Below are 17,899 nucleotides of genomic sequence, written 5' to 3' on the forward strand. Positions count from 1 at the left end.
TTTTTTTTTTTTTTTTTTCAGACCGATCGGTCTAGTCCTAGACCGATCGGTTCAGAACGGACGTTCCGTCTCGTCCAGAACGGACGTTCTGGCAAGTCAGAACGGACGTTCCGGATTTGCAGAACGGACGTTCTGGAGTCGTCTTCAACCTCCAGACTTCGCGTTTTCTTCTGCGGACCTAGAACGGACGGTCTGACCTCAGACCGGACGTTCTGGTCCTCGGATTTTCACCAAAACACACAAACATGCACGATTCACTATGGATATAACACTAAAACTCATAAAATTGCATGTACAACACGAATCAAACATCAATTTCTCACAAAATCACTCAAAACCCAAAACCCCATGTCTAACAGACTTTCGAATTAAACTCGAATTCACTCACCTCGGTTAATCTCGTGTTCTGGGTGACGGCTAGGAAGTTCGGTGATGCTCTTCTTGCTCTGTAGGAACCGATTTGGGTGTGAATCCTTTGGTTTTGGCAAAGAATTTCTGGGTTGAAGTTTGAGAGAGAATGGAGAGAGAATGGTCAAAGGGAAACTCAGATTTGGATGATTTTCAGACGGATAATGATTGAGCCATAGGGCCCTAGGGTTGAAAAATCGGAATTATTGTCGAAGATTGGTGGGTAAACGTCGTTTTCAGGTCGGACCCAGACGAAATCGCGGCTTGGCTGCTGCCGACAGTCTGGTCCGTCCGTTCTGCAGTGTGGAACGGACGTTCTGCAGTCTGGAAGCCAGAATAGGTGCAGTGGTCAACCTCTTCTTATGGCCGTGGTCCGTCCGTTCTGGTCCCTCTGGAACGGACGGTCTGCGTTTGTTTTTTTTTTTAAAAAAAAAAAAAAACCGGGTTGTTACATAATATATATGATCATTCACATATCAGAATTTTACATAAAAGGGGAAAAAAGAGAAGAAAAATTCCTATTTCTTTTACCCATTTAGAAATTCCCTAAGCCAAAAAAAAAAAAAACTTCAGCTACATGTTTGAACAAAGAAAATAAATTGGAAAGTTCAAGAACAAGAAGCATTATGATCATCACCACCATGTTGGTTCATGCATGGGATCGATCATTTCCTTCTTCATGATCATGCATCATGATGATGATGATATCTGAAATGAAACCGTCCGTCAACAGCTTCAAGTAACCCAATCTCATCACTGGATTGATCCTCAGGACCATCATCATCTTCAAGAGAAAGATTCAGATCAAGTGTCACGTTTTTATCCTCCGAATGATCTGAACCGTCCGATTTCCGAGGGGAACATGCTCTCGATCTCGATCTGAAGCTTTCACAGCTCAATATCACAATTGAATCTCCAACTGAAGATTCCTCGCCATTTGCGTTGTGAACTCTTCCTCTTTCTATGGCTCTTTTGAAACCCATTTGGGAAAAGTAATCAGCTTGTTCGATATCTTCCACGAAGAACACTCTATGTGGATCGCTCGATATCGCTTCAGAGAATTTCTCTATGTAACTCCAACTCTGTTCATCTCTTGCCCTCTTGTTCCTCAGATCTTCGGTAGAATCAGCTCTTGTCGAGGAGAAACTGCTCAAACAAATGGAAACAAATCTGTTCTCTGACCCGAAAACGAGCTCTGCCAACTCTCTAGCAATCTTTTCTTTGGCTTCGACATCAACTCCTTCGAAAAAGAACCAAGTTTCTTCCTTTAGATCCTTGTTTTTGTCCTTAGGTTGCTTCCTAGTAGTCGATCCCGACCTACATTTCAAGATCGTGCTCGCTATCTCGGGTATTATATCCTTCTTCCACGGTACCTTCTTCTCCAAGGCATCACATAGAACACTTAGATTCTCAGGATTCATCTCCTTGTACTTGGAGACATACTCCATATCCATTGCTTCACTCGAAGAGGCCGCAGAATTCATCGAGGAATTCGGGTTTGAAGGAAAAAGCTTCCCAGTTTTCTGAAAGTTATCGCTGTCAGGGATGAATAATCTCAAGTTGGGTTCAGCAGGGACAACATCGGATGTCTCTGGCATCAAGGAATGACAATACTTGTTAGATTCGATCACAGGCCAATCACTGTTGCTTCGATGCAGAGTTTTTGGACGATGAAACTCGTAAGAGATGGAAGAAGGAGAAAGAGAAGACAATGTAAGGGAGTTTTCTGATGGTTTCTTGTGAATTGAATTGCAGATAGAGTTCCACTTCATGCGAAGCTCTTTGATAGAACCTGAATCCTGAAAAATCCCAACCCAAATCAAGAACAAGAATTGGGTTAGGCTTGTGAAATATCCATGACGTAATACAAAAAACAGATGCAATAACAAATCGTTTGGTCGCCCAAGATGTTGTTATCACTTTACAACTTGGAAATATAATTAATGGAGGTGAATAACTTGATGTAGTTTATTGATCATGGGTTTGTGGGGTTAATGTGTACTCGACATAAACACAAGGTATATATCATGCATATACAATTCGTATGATTGATGGGTGTACCTAATTACATATACATGCGTGCATAAACACATATATAAAAAAGGAAATGAAACACTAAAAAAGATCAAATTGATTAAAAATATAATAACTCACAGTATAATCATTGTTGTGGTTCTGAACTTGCTGAGTCTCTTTCTTGTACTGTTGAAGCCAAGCCGGGAGAGCTGTAGTGGCGTTACAGCTGTTGCTGCTGCTGCATTGCAAGCTTCGAGCTTCTGTCTCAAACTTCACTGAGCATTCCCGGCAGCAAGTGAGCTGCTCGACTTCTGCAACCACTACAGTCCCTGCTGTCAGCTGTAGCGGCTGCAGTGGCTGTATCAAATTGGTCTCTGTTTTCTTGACCATCAGGCCGTGGTTTTCAATCTCGACCTCGCTGAAAAATTTGGTGCCAAGGAGTAGAACTTTACATTATTCTAACTTTCAACTGAAATCAAGTTATCGCTACACAATAAAGCCGGAAAAAGGAAAGTATACAGAACCAGCACAAAGATGGTGGGAAATGCAAGAAGAAAAAAATGGTTCTTTTCTTGAAAAAAAGACGGAACAATAATACGTAAATTTGTTGGGTATTGAAGGATTCAACTTGCATGTACGCATACACACAAGCATGTATACATACACAGAAACATGTAAAAACTTACCCGTCGGAGATGAGATTCAAGCGGAGGCTACTCGCCGGAATAGTGAGAGCTGAAAGGCACCAAAGCAGCTCAAGAGAAGGATGACCTGACTTGCATCTCAAGTAAGTTTGAGAAGTTGCAATTCCCATGAGCCAAAACCTTCCATTACCTCCCATCATCAATTCACGAGCCAGTTTACCAATCTCCATTATCATATGTTCCACTGCACAGTAATTGTTACCTCTTCCAAGTTGATGATCGCCCGAACTTCTTGTTCTATATTCGACAAACCAATTAAGATCACCAAGATTTAGAATCACCCCTTTGCCTATACAGCTCTTCACAAGCTTTTCAAGCTCTTCCAGCTTCTGTTCGACTTCCGTTCTACTCGGCTGTCCGAACGAGGAAAATGATAAAGTTATAAACTTTATGTCTTTCAATGCGTCGGGGACGTCTCTTTTGTCGACTTTCTCCATCACCGCTCTTACAACTCCATCGATAGTGGCCAAACACTCACCGATGATCACAAAGTTCCTCCTCCTCTTGTCCACAAGATTTTCCACAACATACATGACATCTTTCTCGCAAACCCGCGTTGATAACTTGTCTGTCTTGGTCTGAGAGAGAGGGAAAGTGCTGTCGGATCCTTCTTTAGGTTTACTCGAAGAGGTGGTCTTGGAACAAATCTCCAAAGAAACAGCTTCCTCGACCTTGCTCTTCACCTGAGTGCTAGTGAAACCAGCCTCTCTCATCACTCTACTCACACTAGGGTCATCAAGAATCGAAATTATTAGCTGCTCCAACTCGATCTTCACGGCCAAGATCGGTTGCTGCTGGCTCTCGATGGATCCACGTCGTTGGTGAGCTTGTGCACGCTTGAAAGCTGCAACCAAAGCGTTGGATATCGAAGGGCAAGGAGAGGTAGGAGCACCCAGCATAGGGCTACCAGTGGAAGTGGGTAAACGGTTGAGGGCTACGTTTAAGCAGAGCTCGAGGGCTCGGCACTGGAGAGGGTGAGTATGTGATTGGAGACAAGCCGTACGGAGTAAGCCAGTGGAGGCAGAGAGCATGGTGCTAGCCACGTGGAGAGGAGTGACCTGAGCATGGCCACGCCTTCGAGCCAAAGCCATGGCTTGTTTCACCACGCTGGCTGCCTCTGGCGTCAGCGCTTGCTGCAGCGTGCAACCCCCTGCTCTCATACTTAGTATTTGTGTGTGTATAAATAGTGACAAGAGACTGAAACAGTGGCAAAGAAGGGAAATGGAACGAGGAGGGAACACTAAAGACAAGGATTGAAGGGTTTTGGCTTCATTTAACTCAACAGAGAACTTAGTGATCTCTTTGGTATTTGGTTTTAAGGAAGTTTTATGTGAAGTTAAGAGGTGAGTTAATAAGGTGGAGGTGAGGAAGAAGGGAGAGGGAGAGGAAGAGAAGGGAAGGTGTTAAAGTGTATATGAAAGAGGAAGAAGTAATGCTTTTCTTGTGGGAGAGGCAATGTGTTTTGAGAGGGTCCAAAGTGGATTTTGTAGAGCAAAGTGGGATGCATGTGATGACAAGAAGGAAGGGTTGCAACAGTTCTAAAAGCCAAAGGCAACTTAGCTTTGCCCTTATTCTCTCCCTCTCAAACTTCACAAAAGATGCAATGGGTACTGCTGCCGAGTGGGTCTCTCCCTTTTATGCAAAGTGTATACATTGATTTTAGTAAAACTAAAGCACCCACAAGTTATGGATATAAATCTTGATTTCATTTATATAACCCCAAGAAGAACATTTGGTACAAAATCTTCGCATATCATTTATAGAACCTATGACTAGCCAAGTCCCAACATTCTTTTGGAGACAACAGTCTCCTCCAAGTCTAGATCCCTGTCAAGCAAGCTAGTAGTCACATGTCAGCAACAACATGGGAAGAAAAAACAAAAGAAATATTAGAGTGAGACCGGTTTAGACCTAAACCACCGGTCTCGTTTGGTTTGACCTAAATAGATCTTGTAAGGATGATTTGATTAGGTATATTGTTCTTCTTTTCTCCTGTGAAATTCAACATAGTAACATAGTATCACAAGCGAAACATATATTTGCAGATACCTAAGTAACCTAACCATATGTATTGCAGCAACTATGTTTTCAGCAATCAAATAGAATAGTTTCAAGAATATATTATTTGGATGAATAAAAAAAAGGCATGCAATGAATGATTTTATAAACATTGCATGGCTTGAATTCGATTTCTTTGTAAAGAATATATATATATATATATATCAATCTATTTGCCTTCATTACTTTCATAAAGTGTATAGCTTTTGGACCATATCTTTCATTTAAATAGAAAGAGAAGAAGAAAACGAAGTGTTTAGAACAAGAAAGAATAAAAAAAAATGAACAATATAAAAAGACAACCATGTTTCCAACACAACCAATAGTATTACAAGGCAGGCTTTAGTGGGGTGTATATGTACAGTGATATTCTTTTTTTAAAAAAAAAATCTATCATATGTGATGCATCCTACTTATGAAAATCATTTTTTAGGTTTCGGAAATCAAGATCGGGAGTACCCAAACTTATAACATTTGTGCCTCGACACCTAAGTTTCGTCTACGAAATCAATGAGAAGGAATGAAATTAATCATGTAAGATCAAATGATACCTGAACTTGTAAAGAAAATAAATGCATCACTATATATTCACCTTTGCCTAGGAATATTGGATCAGATTTATACTTTAATTCTCCCACATACGGAGAAATGTAAATATAAATTTAATAAGAGGAATCAGGAATCATACATGATATACGCACTCCATAAATACATATAAAATGAAAATGGTAATATAGAAAAAAATAATATCACATTTGGTTCGTAGATTATTTTATTTTTTTGCTATTTAATTATTTACTCCCACAAGAAAACAAGAAATCTTCCTTTCATTCCCCAATCATCTTTATTTCAGCTTTTACTTGTTTTTATGCAAGGCCTTCGTTCAAAGGCCACTATTTCCTACATGTACTATCTCACTCTTCCAACGCTCCTAGAAAGAAACTAAAGCAGCATTTAACAAAACTTTAGTAAATAATTTATATAATATATATATATAATATTCAAGAGGGCAAAACAAAGATGATGTACCAAAAAAATTAAAAAAGAGAGAATGATCCGACAATCATTGAGGAAAAGTAAATGATGTGAAATCAGATTTGAGTTATGCATCAATGGCCAAAAGGACAAAGAAACACCAACAAGAACAGATGGTGTATGCATATGTACATACATGCATATATATATGTGTGTGTGTGTATCTGGAATATAGCTCTTCCTTTCGGTTGGACGTAACAATTACAGGACACAACATGACACAACAAGGCTTTAATTTCCTGATGAGGAATGTCTCAGATTCACAACGGAGCTTTGGCTTCTTTTCAGAATATAAGGAACTCAAGGACATAGATTTTCTGACTCATTTTCCAGACCCAATTTATATAGTTTACTTGGGAATATATAATATGCACATGATGTGCAAACTAGCATAATCGGTTCAGTTCAAATCTCCTTACAAACACCGAGCTTTCACATAATCATTTCAGACCCAAACGATTAGACGTTAGATGCACACACATATGTAGACACATGTGCCACTGAGGAAGTGTGGCATAACTGCTTAACTACATATTCATGCTCATTACATGGACATATATATGTATATATGTGCAAAGACATGTTACATATATGCTTAGTCACAGAGGGATTGTAGGACCAAAGTGGAAAGTTAAGAGAATAAATCCAAACACACCAACTGTTTGTTCCTCGCTGTTCCACAGTCAAAAAGGAAAAACAAAACAAACAAAGAGCTTGTTTTATGAGCTTAAGACCTAAAACCAAAAGACATACAAAAGGAGACCAAATAGTTTGAATGAATGCAAAAGCAGAGGAGCATATAAGGTTGCTTCGGCCACACCCATTCACCCAATCAGAACCCTTTCTCTTTTCATCAACATCCATCAACTTTGTTCCAACAAAAGCTTCAACCTTATATGACAAAAGCCAATATGCATAAACCAATCCTTTCGAGAAAGCGTGTGACCAGGAACGGTCAAACTGACGCTTTACCGGGACCAGGCCCGGGATGATCCTAAAGTGTTCCACTTCGCGAAAACATCGCTAAATCAAGTCATCAGATTCGGACAAAACTAATGCAAGACTCTGTGACAGAATTTTTAGTAATACGCTCACTCTTTATTGAAAACTATGATTTTGTCAAACCAGTACAAGAGACATGGTGGCACGGAATGCTTCTGCAACAGATTCGAGACAGTAACAATATAGCAAGGGCATCAAATCTTGGAAAACTTACCACTACTTGCTTTGCTATGCGCTTTTCTTTTTATACTGAAACTAGTTTTATAACTTGAATGTGTTTGAAAATGTAACGTGAGTCACCTGATTTCATGCTATAGCTCCCTATTGGTTTCACTGGCCACACACACATAATATATGTCCAATTATCTTTTTCTCTGTGGTTGCTATAAAACCAAACCCTTTGCTAAAAAATTTCATGGGAACACAAAAAAATTGTTAGAGGAGCCTCTTAATTCTTTTTCCTTTTCAAAATAAAGCACTCTTATCACAAAAGCAAAGCATTAAAAGCAAAATATGGCATTATCTACTCAAAAGAGACTCCCATTTTGGCTTTTAGCTTTTTGAGCATTCAAAATAAGCATCTTTCTCCTCCTGAGTGCGGCCATGTGGGAAGAAAGCAATAAACAGAATTAGAAGGAACAAAGTGAAACCGCGGTTGTGAGAGAGAGAGAGAGAGAGATTGGAATAGTTTTATAGCATAATTCGACATTGGACGGCCTAACTTTACGAAAAATAAGCTTTAAAGATTAAAGAAGCAATGGAACAAAGTTGTCCTAATTTTGACATGACAGCCTTCTTAATCTAAAGTTGATGGAATTACATACCAACATGCTTCTTTTTTCAGGAAAAAAAAAAGGAAGTTTGCCTTTGCCCTCGTTTTTATAGTCTGTATCCACCATTAGCTATAGTTGGTATCGGTAATATCCCTAATCTTATTTTCTCCCACAACCTAAAAGATGAGTTTCGCTTAATCTAAAAGAAACCCGGATGTTCCAATAGAATCTACAGCTTGGCATATATTCCTCTAACTTGTTCCCTAGATTTTCCCAAATTTAAAAAATGTGAACCACACCAGTATCATCATCGGTTAAAGATATGGAATGCAAGATAATGTCAAGAGGGGAACCAAGCATATGCAACGAACTTGTTTTGGAAGAGTCTTTATCATAAGAGACCAAAGAGATCATATAATAAAGTGTGTTAGAAACTTAGAATCATGAGGTGTCTGATTTCTAAGCCGAGAGTCCTTATATGTGGTGTTTGGCATACATGACACTCCAGAAACTTCCAAATTTTTTTATCGCGTTAAGGAACTCTTATGTCGCAGTTAGTCACAAAAGTCAAAACCATTGCACATGAGTTCATGTTTCATCAGTCGTCAATCAAGATGTTTCCACTACGAATCCTGTTTTCCATAATCGTGCAATAAACAACACGAGACGGGTGAAAATATGTGCAATAGATTCCGAAGTATTTAACAAATCAAGGTTTCTTATACGCCTATGTATCACATGACTCAAGATTGTGGTTCATGGAAGCTTAAAATTCAGAATTCAGATGGAAACTATAAGGGGCATAGTAATCACGTACATTTAGGGTTTAACCTAGAAGGTTTCCTACGTATTATGTGTAGTGCCCCTACAATGTTTTCTGTATACTGTTCATAAGTATAATGTACACTGTATATACATAATACGTAGGAAACCGATAAACCCTAGAAATAAAAGAGGATCAAAACCCCCCTAAACCAGTGTGGTAAGGTATCGTCTCAACAACACCTCGATTCTGAAAATAAATCAGACACTCGATCCCAATGTGCTAACTTCACCAAAGTACTCATCACATATTCGAATGAGAAAAGAAGAATCAAACTGTTACGTCTCAAATCCAAACGGAATTCGAATCGGAACCCACGAAATTCCAAAAACATCGAACAAATTTAGGAATATTCGGATTCTAATTGCCAAATCGCGATAGAAGGAGAACGTTCAGAAACTTACTTGAACAACGAGGGATCGTAGATTCCGAAGGATCATCGGAGAAAACGCCTGAAGAAAATCGCAGGCGAAGAACCGATCAGAAGAAAACCCTCCCACGACGGATCAAATAACCGTTTCTCTCTACCTCGCCTACGCGCGCGTCCGAGTTTGGGCTGTTTGGCTATGGGTCTAATTGGATTCGGATGCTGCTTGGGTTGGTCCGGGTCGAGTTCAGCCGGATATGAAACTAACTAGGTAAGCCTAAAATTTTAAAACTGAAGCCTAATTATATAATGGGCTTTCAAAACAAACTACTTGGGCTTCTATGGACTTACTCCCATTTTAATAGATATATTCAAAATTGATAATCAAATTCAAAAATTAAAAATTTTAAATTTCAAAAATATCTTAAAAATCAATAAAATATGATTCCTAATATAAACCTATCGAATAGAATTGAAAAGCGAATGTACTTAATTTTTCTAAAATCGGAAAACATAAACTCTAAAATAATCGAATTTAATCGGAACCAAAATAGGGAATATCTAATCTACCCCTAACTCTAATACTAATTTTACAAAATAAGTAATTATATTTAAACAAAAATCGAATAAAAAATTGATATAGTTATAAATATATCGGTTTCGTTTAAAAAAAAATCTAAAACCGGTATATAGAATTATTTATCTAAATCATGGTATAACAATGGCTAATTTCAAAATTGATGATTAGCATATGATGAGAGACTGACTTGGTACATTTTTTTATTAAAAAAAAATAGGCTTATTGTCTTTTCCTTAGGCATTTCTTTTTATACTTTCTAGTGGTTTTCCTTTTGGTCAATAGTGATTTTTCTCTTTATGATTATTATTTTATAGTTTCAACACCTATGTTAACTTTGAAAATTTTGAAAAGTTTTATTTCTTACTATTAAAATATAAGCAGATAAAATATCATCAAACTAAAAAAATGTTTCCAAAGATGCCTTAGACCGTAAAAATTCAGGAACTTTCATCGCATAAAGAAATATAGAAAACTATTTTTAATGTTAAATAAATATTTTAATTAGATTTTTCATTAAAAAAAATTAACAGTTTTTTAGTATTTTTATTAGTTTGGATATTGATTAATGTCTGGCTATTAATTTTTAAAATCACCTAACTTAATATTTTTTACGATTCTTCTAAAAAAATTAGATAAAGAAAGAAGGTTTAATAACTCCAATAATAATTCATATTAATTGGGATTAGTTCGACAACTAAAATCTCATTAACATAAAAGCACTTTTTATTTGAAGAAAGAAATTAAAATCGAGTAGATAGAAATAAAAGAAAATGTTAAAATAAAAAACATTAGCCAAGGTTGTAGAATTACAAATCTACCCCCTACGAATTGCATCTCTTCTTCATGAACCCAAACCTCTCATTTTCCAGGTCGAACTCCACCTGATAATTCTGCTGCTGAAAACTCCCGACGATGATCGCCGGACCACTCCTTACTCCGGTGGGATTCACCGTCGTCTCCGACACCACCGTTAGACAGACATTGTCGCTGCTTCCGACAAACGAGAAGAAGTTCGACACTGGGAGCTTCATCTGAGCTCCTCCTTTGAACTCGAACACCAGATCTGGCACCGTCACCGATTCATCGCCGGAGATGTTGAAACACGGTCCGAGTCCGGTGAGCTTCTCTATTCTTGTGTCTCTGCTGTAATTTCCCATCTGGGTTTCGAATTCTTTGGCCACGAGATCGTAAACGGGTCGCTCCAGGAACGTGAATGTCGACCCGGAATCGACGATTGATCCCCCGTTTCCGTCAGATCCGGGTGCTAAGAACTCGTACGGGATCTTCACGCGCTTTCCGCCGACGTAGATTCGCCGGAGATTCACGTAGTAGTAGTCCTGGAACGCTACGTTGGAGACATTAGGGTTCTTGCGAAACGGCGTGTAGATGAGACCTGGGGTCTTCTTCGAACCCGACCCGGTTTCCAGGACGAGATCGCTTGTCACCGCCGTGTCGTCGAACCGGCGGGAGACCAAGCAGTAGGAGAATCTCTTGAGACCCATTTGAGCAGGGAGCGATTCGGGTCCTCGCCCGAATCCGGCGATGCCCTCGGGTTGTCGGGTCGATAAAATGGAGCATCCGACGAGGAAATCCGGTACGGCGAGATCCGTGAAATCGAGGGTTTCTGAGAGCAGAATCCCAGCCGTTGAACCCAACCCGTATTGGATAATGTACGGAGGACAAGCTTCCGTACAGTTCTGGGTATTCGGACCGCATCTTTGGCATTTGACACTGGGTCCGAATAGCAATTTGCATTTCGGGCTCTGGCATCCGATGATTCTAGTCGTGGTCGAATTCTTGGGTATGAACCTCGGGATCTGATTGGGATCGACATTGGAGAAGAGACAATCGGAGCAGAGGTAACGAGAGGTGCAAGGGAACCAGACAAGGCTACTCCCAGTGTCGAAGACGAAGGGAAGTGTCTGTGGAGGCTTACCGAAGCTGAGAGAAACAGAGTAGCCGCCATAGCTTCGAGCGGCGAGAGGAGGTTTCACGGCGGCGGCCGAGGCGGAGACGGCGGAAGAGGAGGAGGAGTGTTTGGAATTTGGGTTTTTGAGGAAACGAGATCTGGCGACAGAGGCGGTGGCGAGGCGGCTGAGGAAAGGGTAGGGGTCGCCGGAGGAGAGAGAATAGTCGCCGTCGAGGTGAGAAAACGGGGACAGAGAGAGTTTGACGGCGGATACGGCGGCGGAGAAGAAGAGGAGAGAGAAGAAGATAGATAAGGGAGAAGAAGAGGAGGAAGAAGCCATTGTTGTGTAGTGTTGTGTTGTCATGTGTGGCTTATGGGTTAAGTAAAAGAAGAGGAGGAAGAGGAAGAAGACAAAAGAGTGGAAAGTTGCCAAAGGGAGCAACGGTTGGCAAAAGGGTGGAGAATCATGTTCGATTTTAGTGACCTTGTTTTTCTTTTAAAAAAATTATTGTTTTATAAAAAAAAAATAGAGGAAATTTACCACTCTTCTTCAATTCTTACCATCATTGTGTATCTAAATCATTTGATTAGCAATTATGATTGAATTAGTGGTAATTAAATAGTTTAATTATTGACTTTTGTCTTGACATTGAACAACATAGAAGTTCAAAACATATTAGCTCTAGTTCTGTCAAGAGAGAAACTGTCATAGTATCTAGTAACATCCGTTTCCAATTACACAAGTTTTAATCTATTACAATAAATTTATTTATAAATAGTCAAAACTCTGTAAATAATTAAACTCGATTTACTAAAATAGAAATTGCCATTTGTGTGTGATTATCAAACATTGAACGGGTGGAGTTTTTAGAGTTTTTAAAATTTAAAAACTAATTAAATTGATAATTATAAAACTTTGTAAATTTAGTTTCGTAAATATATATAAATGGAAATAAGCGAAATATTTAATAAATGATGTTTAAGCAGAAAAAGGGTTTCCAAACAGTGTATATTGCGCAACACCGCTGTCGAGCATTTTTAAAATGACAATATGGATTTCTTCTTTTTTATAAATAAAAAAAAAATCTCCTTTTGTGGAATTAATGGATGAATTCATCTGTTTCTTTTTTTAACAAGAAATTTAATGATATTAAAGATAACTAATTTTTAACGCACTTTACAAAATTAATTTTGTCAAAAATAACACAAATGTCGGTGCGTCCGAACAGATATTGGTTCGAAGAATTTAAAATTATATATATATATATATATGATGAGAAGATCCATGTGTTGCGATTAAACACAATTTAAATCCAGCTCATCTCACACCAACTTGTCTTATACTTAAATAGCCTATTTCCATTTATATAATTCCATTATTTTGACTCAATCCATTTGTCCTTTTATTTTAGTCAAAGTCTTCCATTTTTTTTTGTTATGAGTATAAACCTAAGTTTTCTATTTTGTTTATGTATATATATATATAATAACTGTAATCAAATTATAATATTATAGTTATATATATAACACCTGTAATCAAATTGTATTTATAGTTATAATCACGCTGCTTCTATCTAATTATCGTGATATAAATTAAATTGATTACTTGGATAATACACAACTGCATCAAATTAAATCAACTCAAATGATACAAAATTTTATTCAAATATATTCTAACGGAGATGTAAATATTTTTTTGTACAAAATCATAATACAAATTAAATTGAAATATTGAATAAAAATGGAATAATTATCATTCTTATAAAATCTAAACAGTTAAAGTTAAAAATAGTTAATGTCTTCTCGATGTTTAAATTTGATTTGATATGATTATATGACCATTTAAATGTTTTAAATAAGTATTCGTGTCAATTTTTCATTATACAGAAATATTATATAGTTAATATCTAATTTGCTGCATATTAATAATGCCTACGGTTAAAGTAGAGAAAATCGGAGTAAATAAGTTAATACGTTTATGAATGTTAGGTTAAAAAAAATAGAGAAGTGACCAAATTAATGGCGACAAAGTGTTGAGAAAAAAAAATTTAGGTCACGTGTTGGTCACTTTCACTTTAATGTATTTATTTGTATTATCTAAAATAATAATGTATATATATAGAGTGGATGTGTGTATATATATACACTACAGTATACACGCATAAAAAAGATTTATATGATATTTTAACAAAATATTTTGATGATTATGATCTTATACGAAAATAGTAAAAAGGTGTTGAGAGAATATTTATATAGGTGAACAAAGAGATTTTTATATTTTTAAGTTACATCTAGAAAATAAGAAAATATACCTATATATTTATTAATTGAAATATGTATTTTTTTTAAATGAAATCTGAATTCACATTTAGTGAAGTAAGATATTGATAAAATATAACTTAAATTCGTCTCTATGATTTTTCAATGTGAATTTGTTTATTTTCTAGTTTAATCCAATTACCAAAAAAATATTCGTCGTTGCATTAGAATGAATAGAGTAAAAACATTTGTATTTATATTTTGGATAAAATAAAGTTAAAATAATTTCGCAGAAATAACAACAAAAACTAAACCAATAGTGATTTAGACGCGTCATATTGAAAGGCTTCACCGATAAACGAATCTTTAAATTCTCGTGACTGACCAGAAAATTACATAAATAAATAAATTTGGACGACATAATTAAATACTTTTTGTCGGAATAGAAAACTTTTTATTTTTATTAGGAAATTCACTTCGAATAGAATTTTAACTTATAATATGGATAACAACAATTTATTTTTCTCGATACTGTGTTCCAATGGACAATTTAGTATTTTAATTTTGTTATTATAATTTATTATTTTTATCTGTTGTATTTTGATATTTTAATATTTTGATCATTTAGCGATTAAAACAATATTGCGTTAAACAAATCAGTTTCTTGCTTCTCTATGATATGTATGTATGTTATTTTTTATACAGTGGCTTATACCATCATTATTGCATCAATACATTATTTTATGTATTTATTAATGATCTGGTCATTCCGTTATTTATTTCATATTCTATTTTAATCGGAAATATAAATCTGCATTCGGGAAATTTAAGATATTATATCGCATTGTAGAAAATAACAAAATATAAAAATTATTATCTCCCAATAGTAGATATAATATGCATATATATATATATACACACACATGTTTATGTAAGAGAGGATTGTGAAGATGCGAAAAAGATGGAGGGAGACCAGGAGCGGTGGAAGCATGCTTGCATCATCGATGACGTCACAATTACGAAACGAAACTCGAACTGGGGGTGGCCATTTCGGGTTTCGGTTCGGTTTTCGGTTCGGTTATTTCGGTTATAAAAAAATCATACCCAAACGGTTATATAGATTTAATCGGTCCGGTTCAGTTCGGTTTCAGTTCGGTTCGGCTCGGTTTTTGCATAATAAAATTATAACCAAACGGTTATATTTTTCGGTTTATTCGGTTCGGTTTTAGATCGGTTCGGTTCGGTTATGATATATTTTTTTAAAAAAATTATTAATCCTACATAAATTTCAAAATATCTATTTAAATAAATGCACAAAATGATTAATAATGTAAAATAAAATTATAAAAAAATCTAAAAACTTCAATAATTAGGATAAAAATTAAAAACATTACATTTTATGGTTTATTGGGTGAAATATATAAGGTTAAAAGTGAAGTATAAAAAAATAATACTAATAATAATGAGGATAAAAATTAAAATATTAAAAAAAACTCAATAACCGTTCGGTTAACCGCGGTTATTCGGTTATTAACCGAACCGAACCGAACCCGAACGGTTATTCAACTTCCTCAACCGTTCGGTTATTCGGTTAATAACCGAAATGGCCACCCCTAACTCGAACGTTGGAATGAAATTGAAATAAACAGTTGTTGACTATAAAAATTTATTATTTTTTCTTATAAAACTGAATTGGTTTGTTTTAAATTTTGTCATATAAAAATAAAATAAAAACCAAAATCAAGTTGTATTGACTAAAATGCATTCATATATGTAAATGTAATATTATTTTAATTGTTGTAATTGTTTCATATAAATTAATAAAAATATTTATATATATATTGAGTATAACCAATCTAATTTATTAATTTTAACTCATTCATATACATTATATTTTACGAACAACGGTTGATTCCGAACTTTGGAAGATTAACCGCTGAATCGAAGATTAAGTAAACCTCGTGGTTATAAAAAACAAATGTCATCGCCACAACAAATAAGTGAAGACCCAAATGTCACAAACGCATTGATGATTGAGGTATAATGTATTATTCCTAAATTTTATTATTTAAGATTTAGATTTCTAATATTTACTGAGATAAAATACAATTTTACGACATTATATTTACTTAATATATATATATATATGACATAATCTAACAGTATGGTTTTCTGTAACTTCCAGACCACTTGACACTTGGACCAGAATAATAATGCTCTTCTTTATTGTCTATAGCCGCAAGGCTTTGGCATAGTTAGTTAGATAAGTCAATTAATGATTTTTTTTTTTAATCCACGCAAAGCATCCCAAAACTCTTTCTAAATCTATTCGAATTGTCTGAAAGTAACTAGAATACCTAGCGTCATTTAAATAAAAAATATCCAACATTCTTTTATTAAAATCCAAAAAGTATATTGTGTGGTTATAATACAAAAAAAGTTGGTATCTTTACGTCAAATTCAATGAAATTGGTTGTACCAATAACTTGATTTTTTTATAAGGTGGAAATGTGCGGCCACTACTCTTCCCATATGCACCGGATGTAGAGAAGAATTCTCTTATTAAAAAATTTAGGTTATGTAATTACTTAATTTTTTACACTAGCTTGTTGCTATATCTAAGGAAACAATTAAAAGACTAAATCAATTATATTAGATTACAATCACATTTGAATCTCATAGTTACGGATTTTGGGATATAATATAACTCCTTCCATTACTGGATAGACCTATGTTCTCATTTAGTAGTCTACAAATGACACGAGAAATGTAAACTAGTCTAGATTGTCCATAACTGACAGATTCACACGTAAGAGGTTAAGATGATTCGAACCCCTAACCATGAGATTAAAGGTCTAGTACTCAACCAACCCATCTGGAGTTTCCCCTAACTTGATATTTTTTTTTATATAGATATAACAATTTTAGTATATCTGAATTTATTATATTAAATTTAAAATTTAAATATTGGATACCTAAATGTCATATATTTTAAAAATTATTTGGATATTTATATATATTCGTATCCAAGTACAAATTTCGCGAAAAGTTTGAGTAATATTGTAATTTTCAATAAATATATAAATTATTATTATTATTATTATTATTATTATTTTGTATAAATAGAAAAAATATTGTTTAATTATATAGAGCATCTAAATATGAAATCAAAAATACAAATTTGGATTTTAAATCCAAATAATTTACTTTATAAATCCAAATCAGACCGGATATCGTGAAAACTGGATAATTTTATCCACGAACATCCCCTTATTTTATTTCAGTTTGTATTATGTTCGGCCCGATAATTTTCTCAGTTTTGTTATATTTCTTACCGGTTTTCTTAAACCGGGTTTTGCATACCGGAAAAAAAGCCGGGAATCGATCCCCCATATCTATTTGAGTTATTGCAACTTCACAATTTAGATTTGCATCGTTCCCCTTAAATAGGTTATTATAGTACACATTTTAATAGACAATAATACTTCAACCTACTTTGACATGATACACCAATTAAAAATATATTTTTTTAATTTAATGCGTAAGATTTTATTATTTTCTAAAACTAAAATAGATTATATGGCTACCATATTTTCTAAACATCATGCATACAAAGTTGTATATTTCGTACGATTTAATTCTATCTTAGGAGTTATTTTAAATATATCAAATGTTTAAACCTATGATTTTTTTAAAGGGTCTACAATTATTTTTACTTCCACATTAGATATTTTTTTAATTAGATATTTCTGTATTCCTTTATTATTTATATCTTTCCATTGTAGTTATAATTTTCTCCCCATAAGTGATAAAAATCGATTGCATTAAACCCGTATGTTTTCCAAAAGTAAGTAACATTAATGTAATATAATAATAGCAAACAACTAAACATATGATCATATCATTATAAACCACCCTAGAGTTGGAGTATTTTATAATGTAGACATAAGTAAAAACATCACATA

The 17,899-nt window shown here is 35.1% G+C and overlaps 2 protein-coding genes across 4 annotated transcripts; both read right to left on the reverse strand.

The window, feature by feature from the left end:
- Window positions 1-857: 857 nt before the first annotated feature.
- Window positions 858-9,323, reverse strand: LOC104804150 (protein SMAX1-LIKE 3). 3 transcript variants are annotated; one of them, XM_010528531.2, is made up of 4 exons: window positions 9,224-9,323; window positions 3,111-5,120; window positions 2,563-2,842; window positions 858-2,207 (listed from the first exon to the last, which is right to left on the reverse strand). In XM_010528531.2, the coding sequence occupies exons 2-4, from the start codon at window positions 4,286-4,288 to the stop codon at window positions 1,092-1,094; spliced, it is 2,574 nt and encodes an 857-aa protein (XP_010526833.1). In that variant the 5' UTR covers window positions 4,289-5,120; window positions 9,224-9,323; the 3' UTR covers window positions 858-1,091. The 3 variants fall into 3 exon arrangements, with proteins under 3 accessions (XP_010526833.1, XP_010526754.1, XP_010526911.1); XM_010528452.2 differs by having other exon boundaries at window positions 3,111-6,128; window positions 9,224-9,318; XM_010528609.2 differs by having other exon boundaries at window positions 3,111-4,967; window positions 9,224-9,303.
- Window positions 9,324-10,452: 1,129 nt separating this feature from the next.
- On the reverse strand, window positions 10,453-12,178 carry LOC104804399 (probable aspartyl protease At4g16563). The gene has a single exon (XM_010528721.2). The coding sequence runs from the start codon at window positions 12,037-12,039 to the stop codon at window positions 10,588-10,590; it is 1,452 nt and encodes a 483-aa protein (XP_010527023.1). The 5' UTR covers window positions 12,040-12,178; the 3' UTR covers window positions 10,453-10,587.
- Window positions 12,179-17,899: the final 5,721 nt, after the last annotated feature.

Source organism: Tarenaya hassleriana, unplaced genomic scaffold, assembly GCF_000463585.1.
Source record: "Tarenaya hassleriana unplaced genomic scaffold, ASM46358v1 Cleome1, whole genome shotgun sequence".
NCBI classification, from domain to species: Eukaryota; Viridiplantae; Streptophyta; class Magnoliopsida; order Brassicales; family Cleomaceae; genus Tarenaya; species Tarenaya hassleriana.

Bases quoted from the DNA above. Each gene is read 5' to 3' on its own strand.
- LOC104804150 (XM_010528531.2), bottom strand. From the start codon at position 4,288: ATGAGAGCAGGGGGTTGCACGCTGCAGCAAGCGCTGACGCCAGAGGCA. The intron at 2,843-3,110 runs GTAAGTTTTTAC...CAAATTTTTCAG, and splicing joins TTGAATCTCATCTCCGACGG to CGAGGTCGAGATTGAAAACC. The intron at 2,208-2,562 runs GTGAGTTATTAT...GGGATTTTTCAG, and splicing joins ACCACAACAATGATTATACT to GATTCAGGTTCTATCAAAGA.
- LOC104804399 (XM_010528721.2), bottom strand. From the start codon at position 12,039: ATGACAACACAACACTACACAACAATGGCTTCTTCCTCCTCTTCTTCT.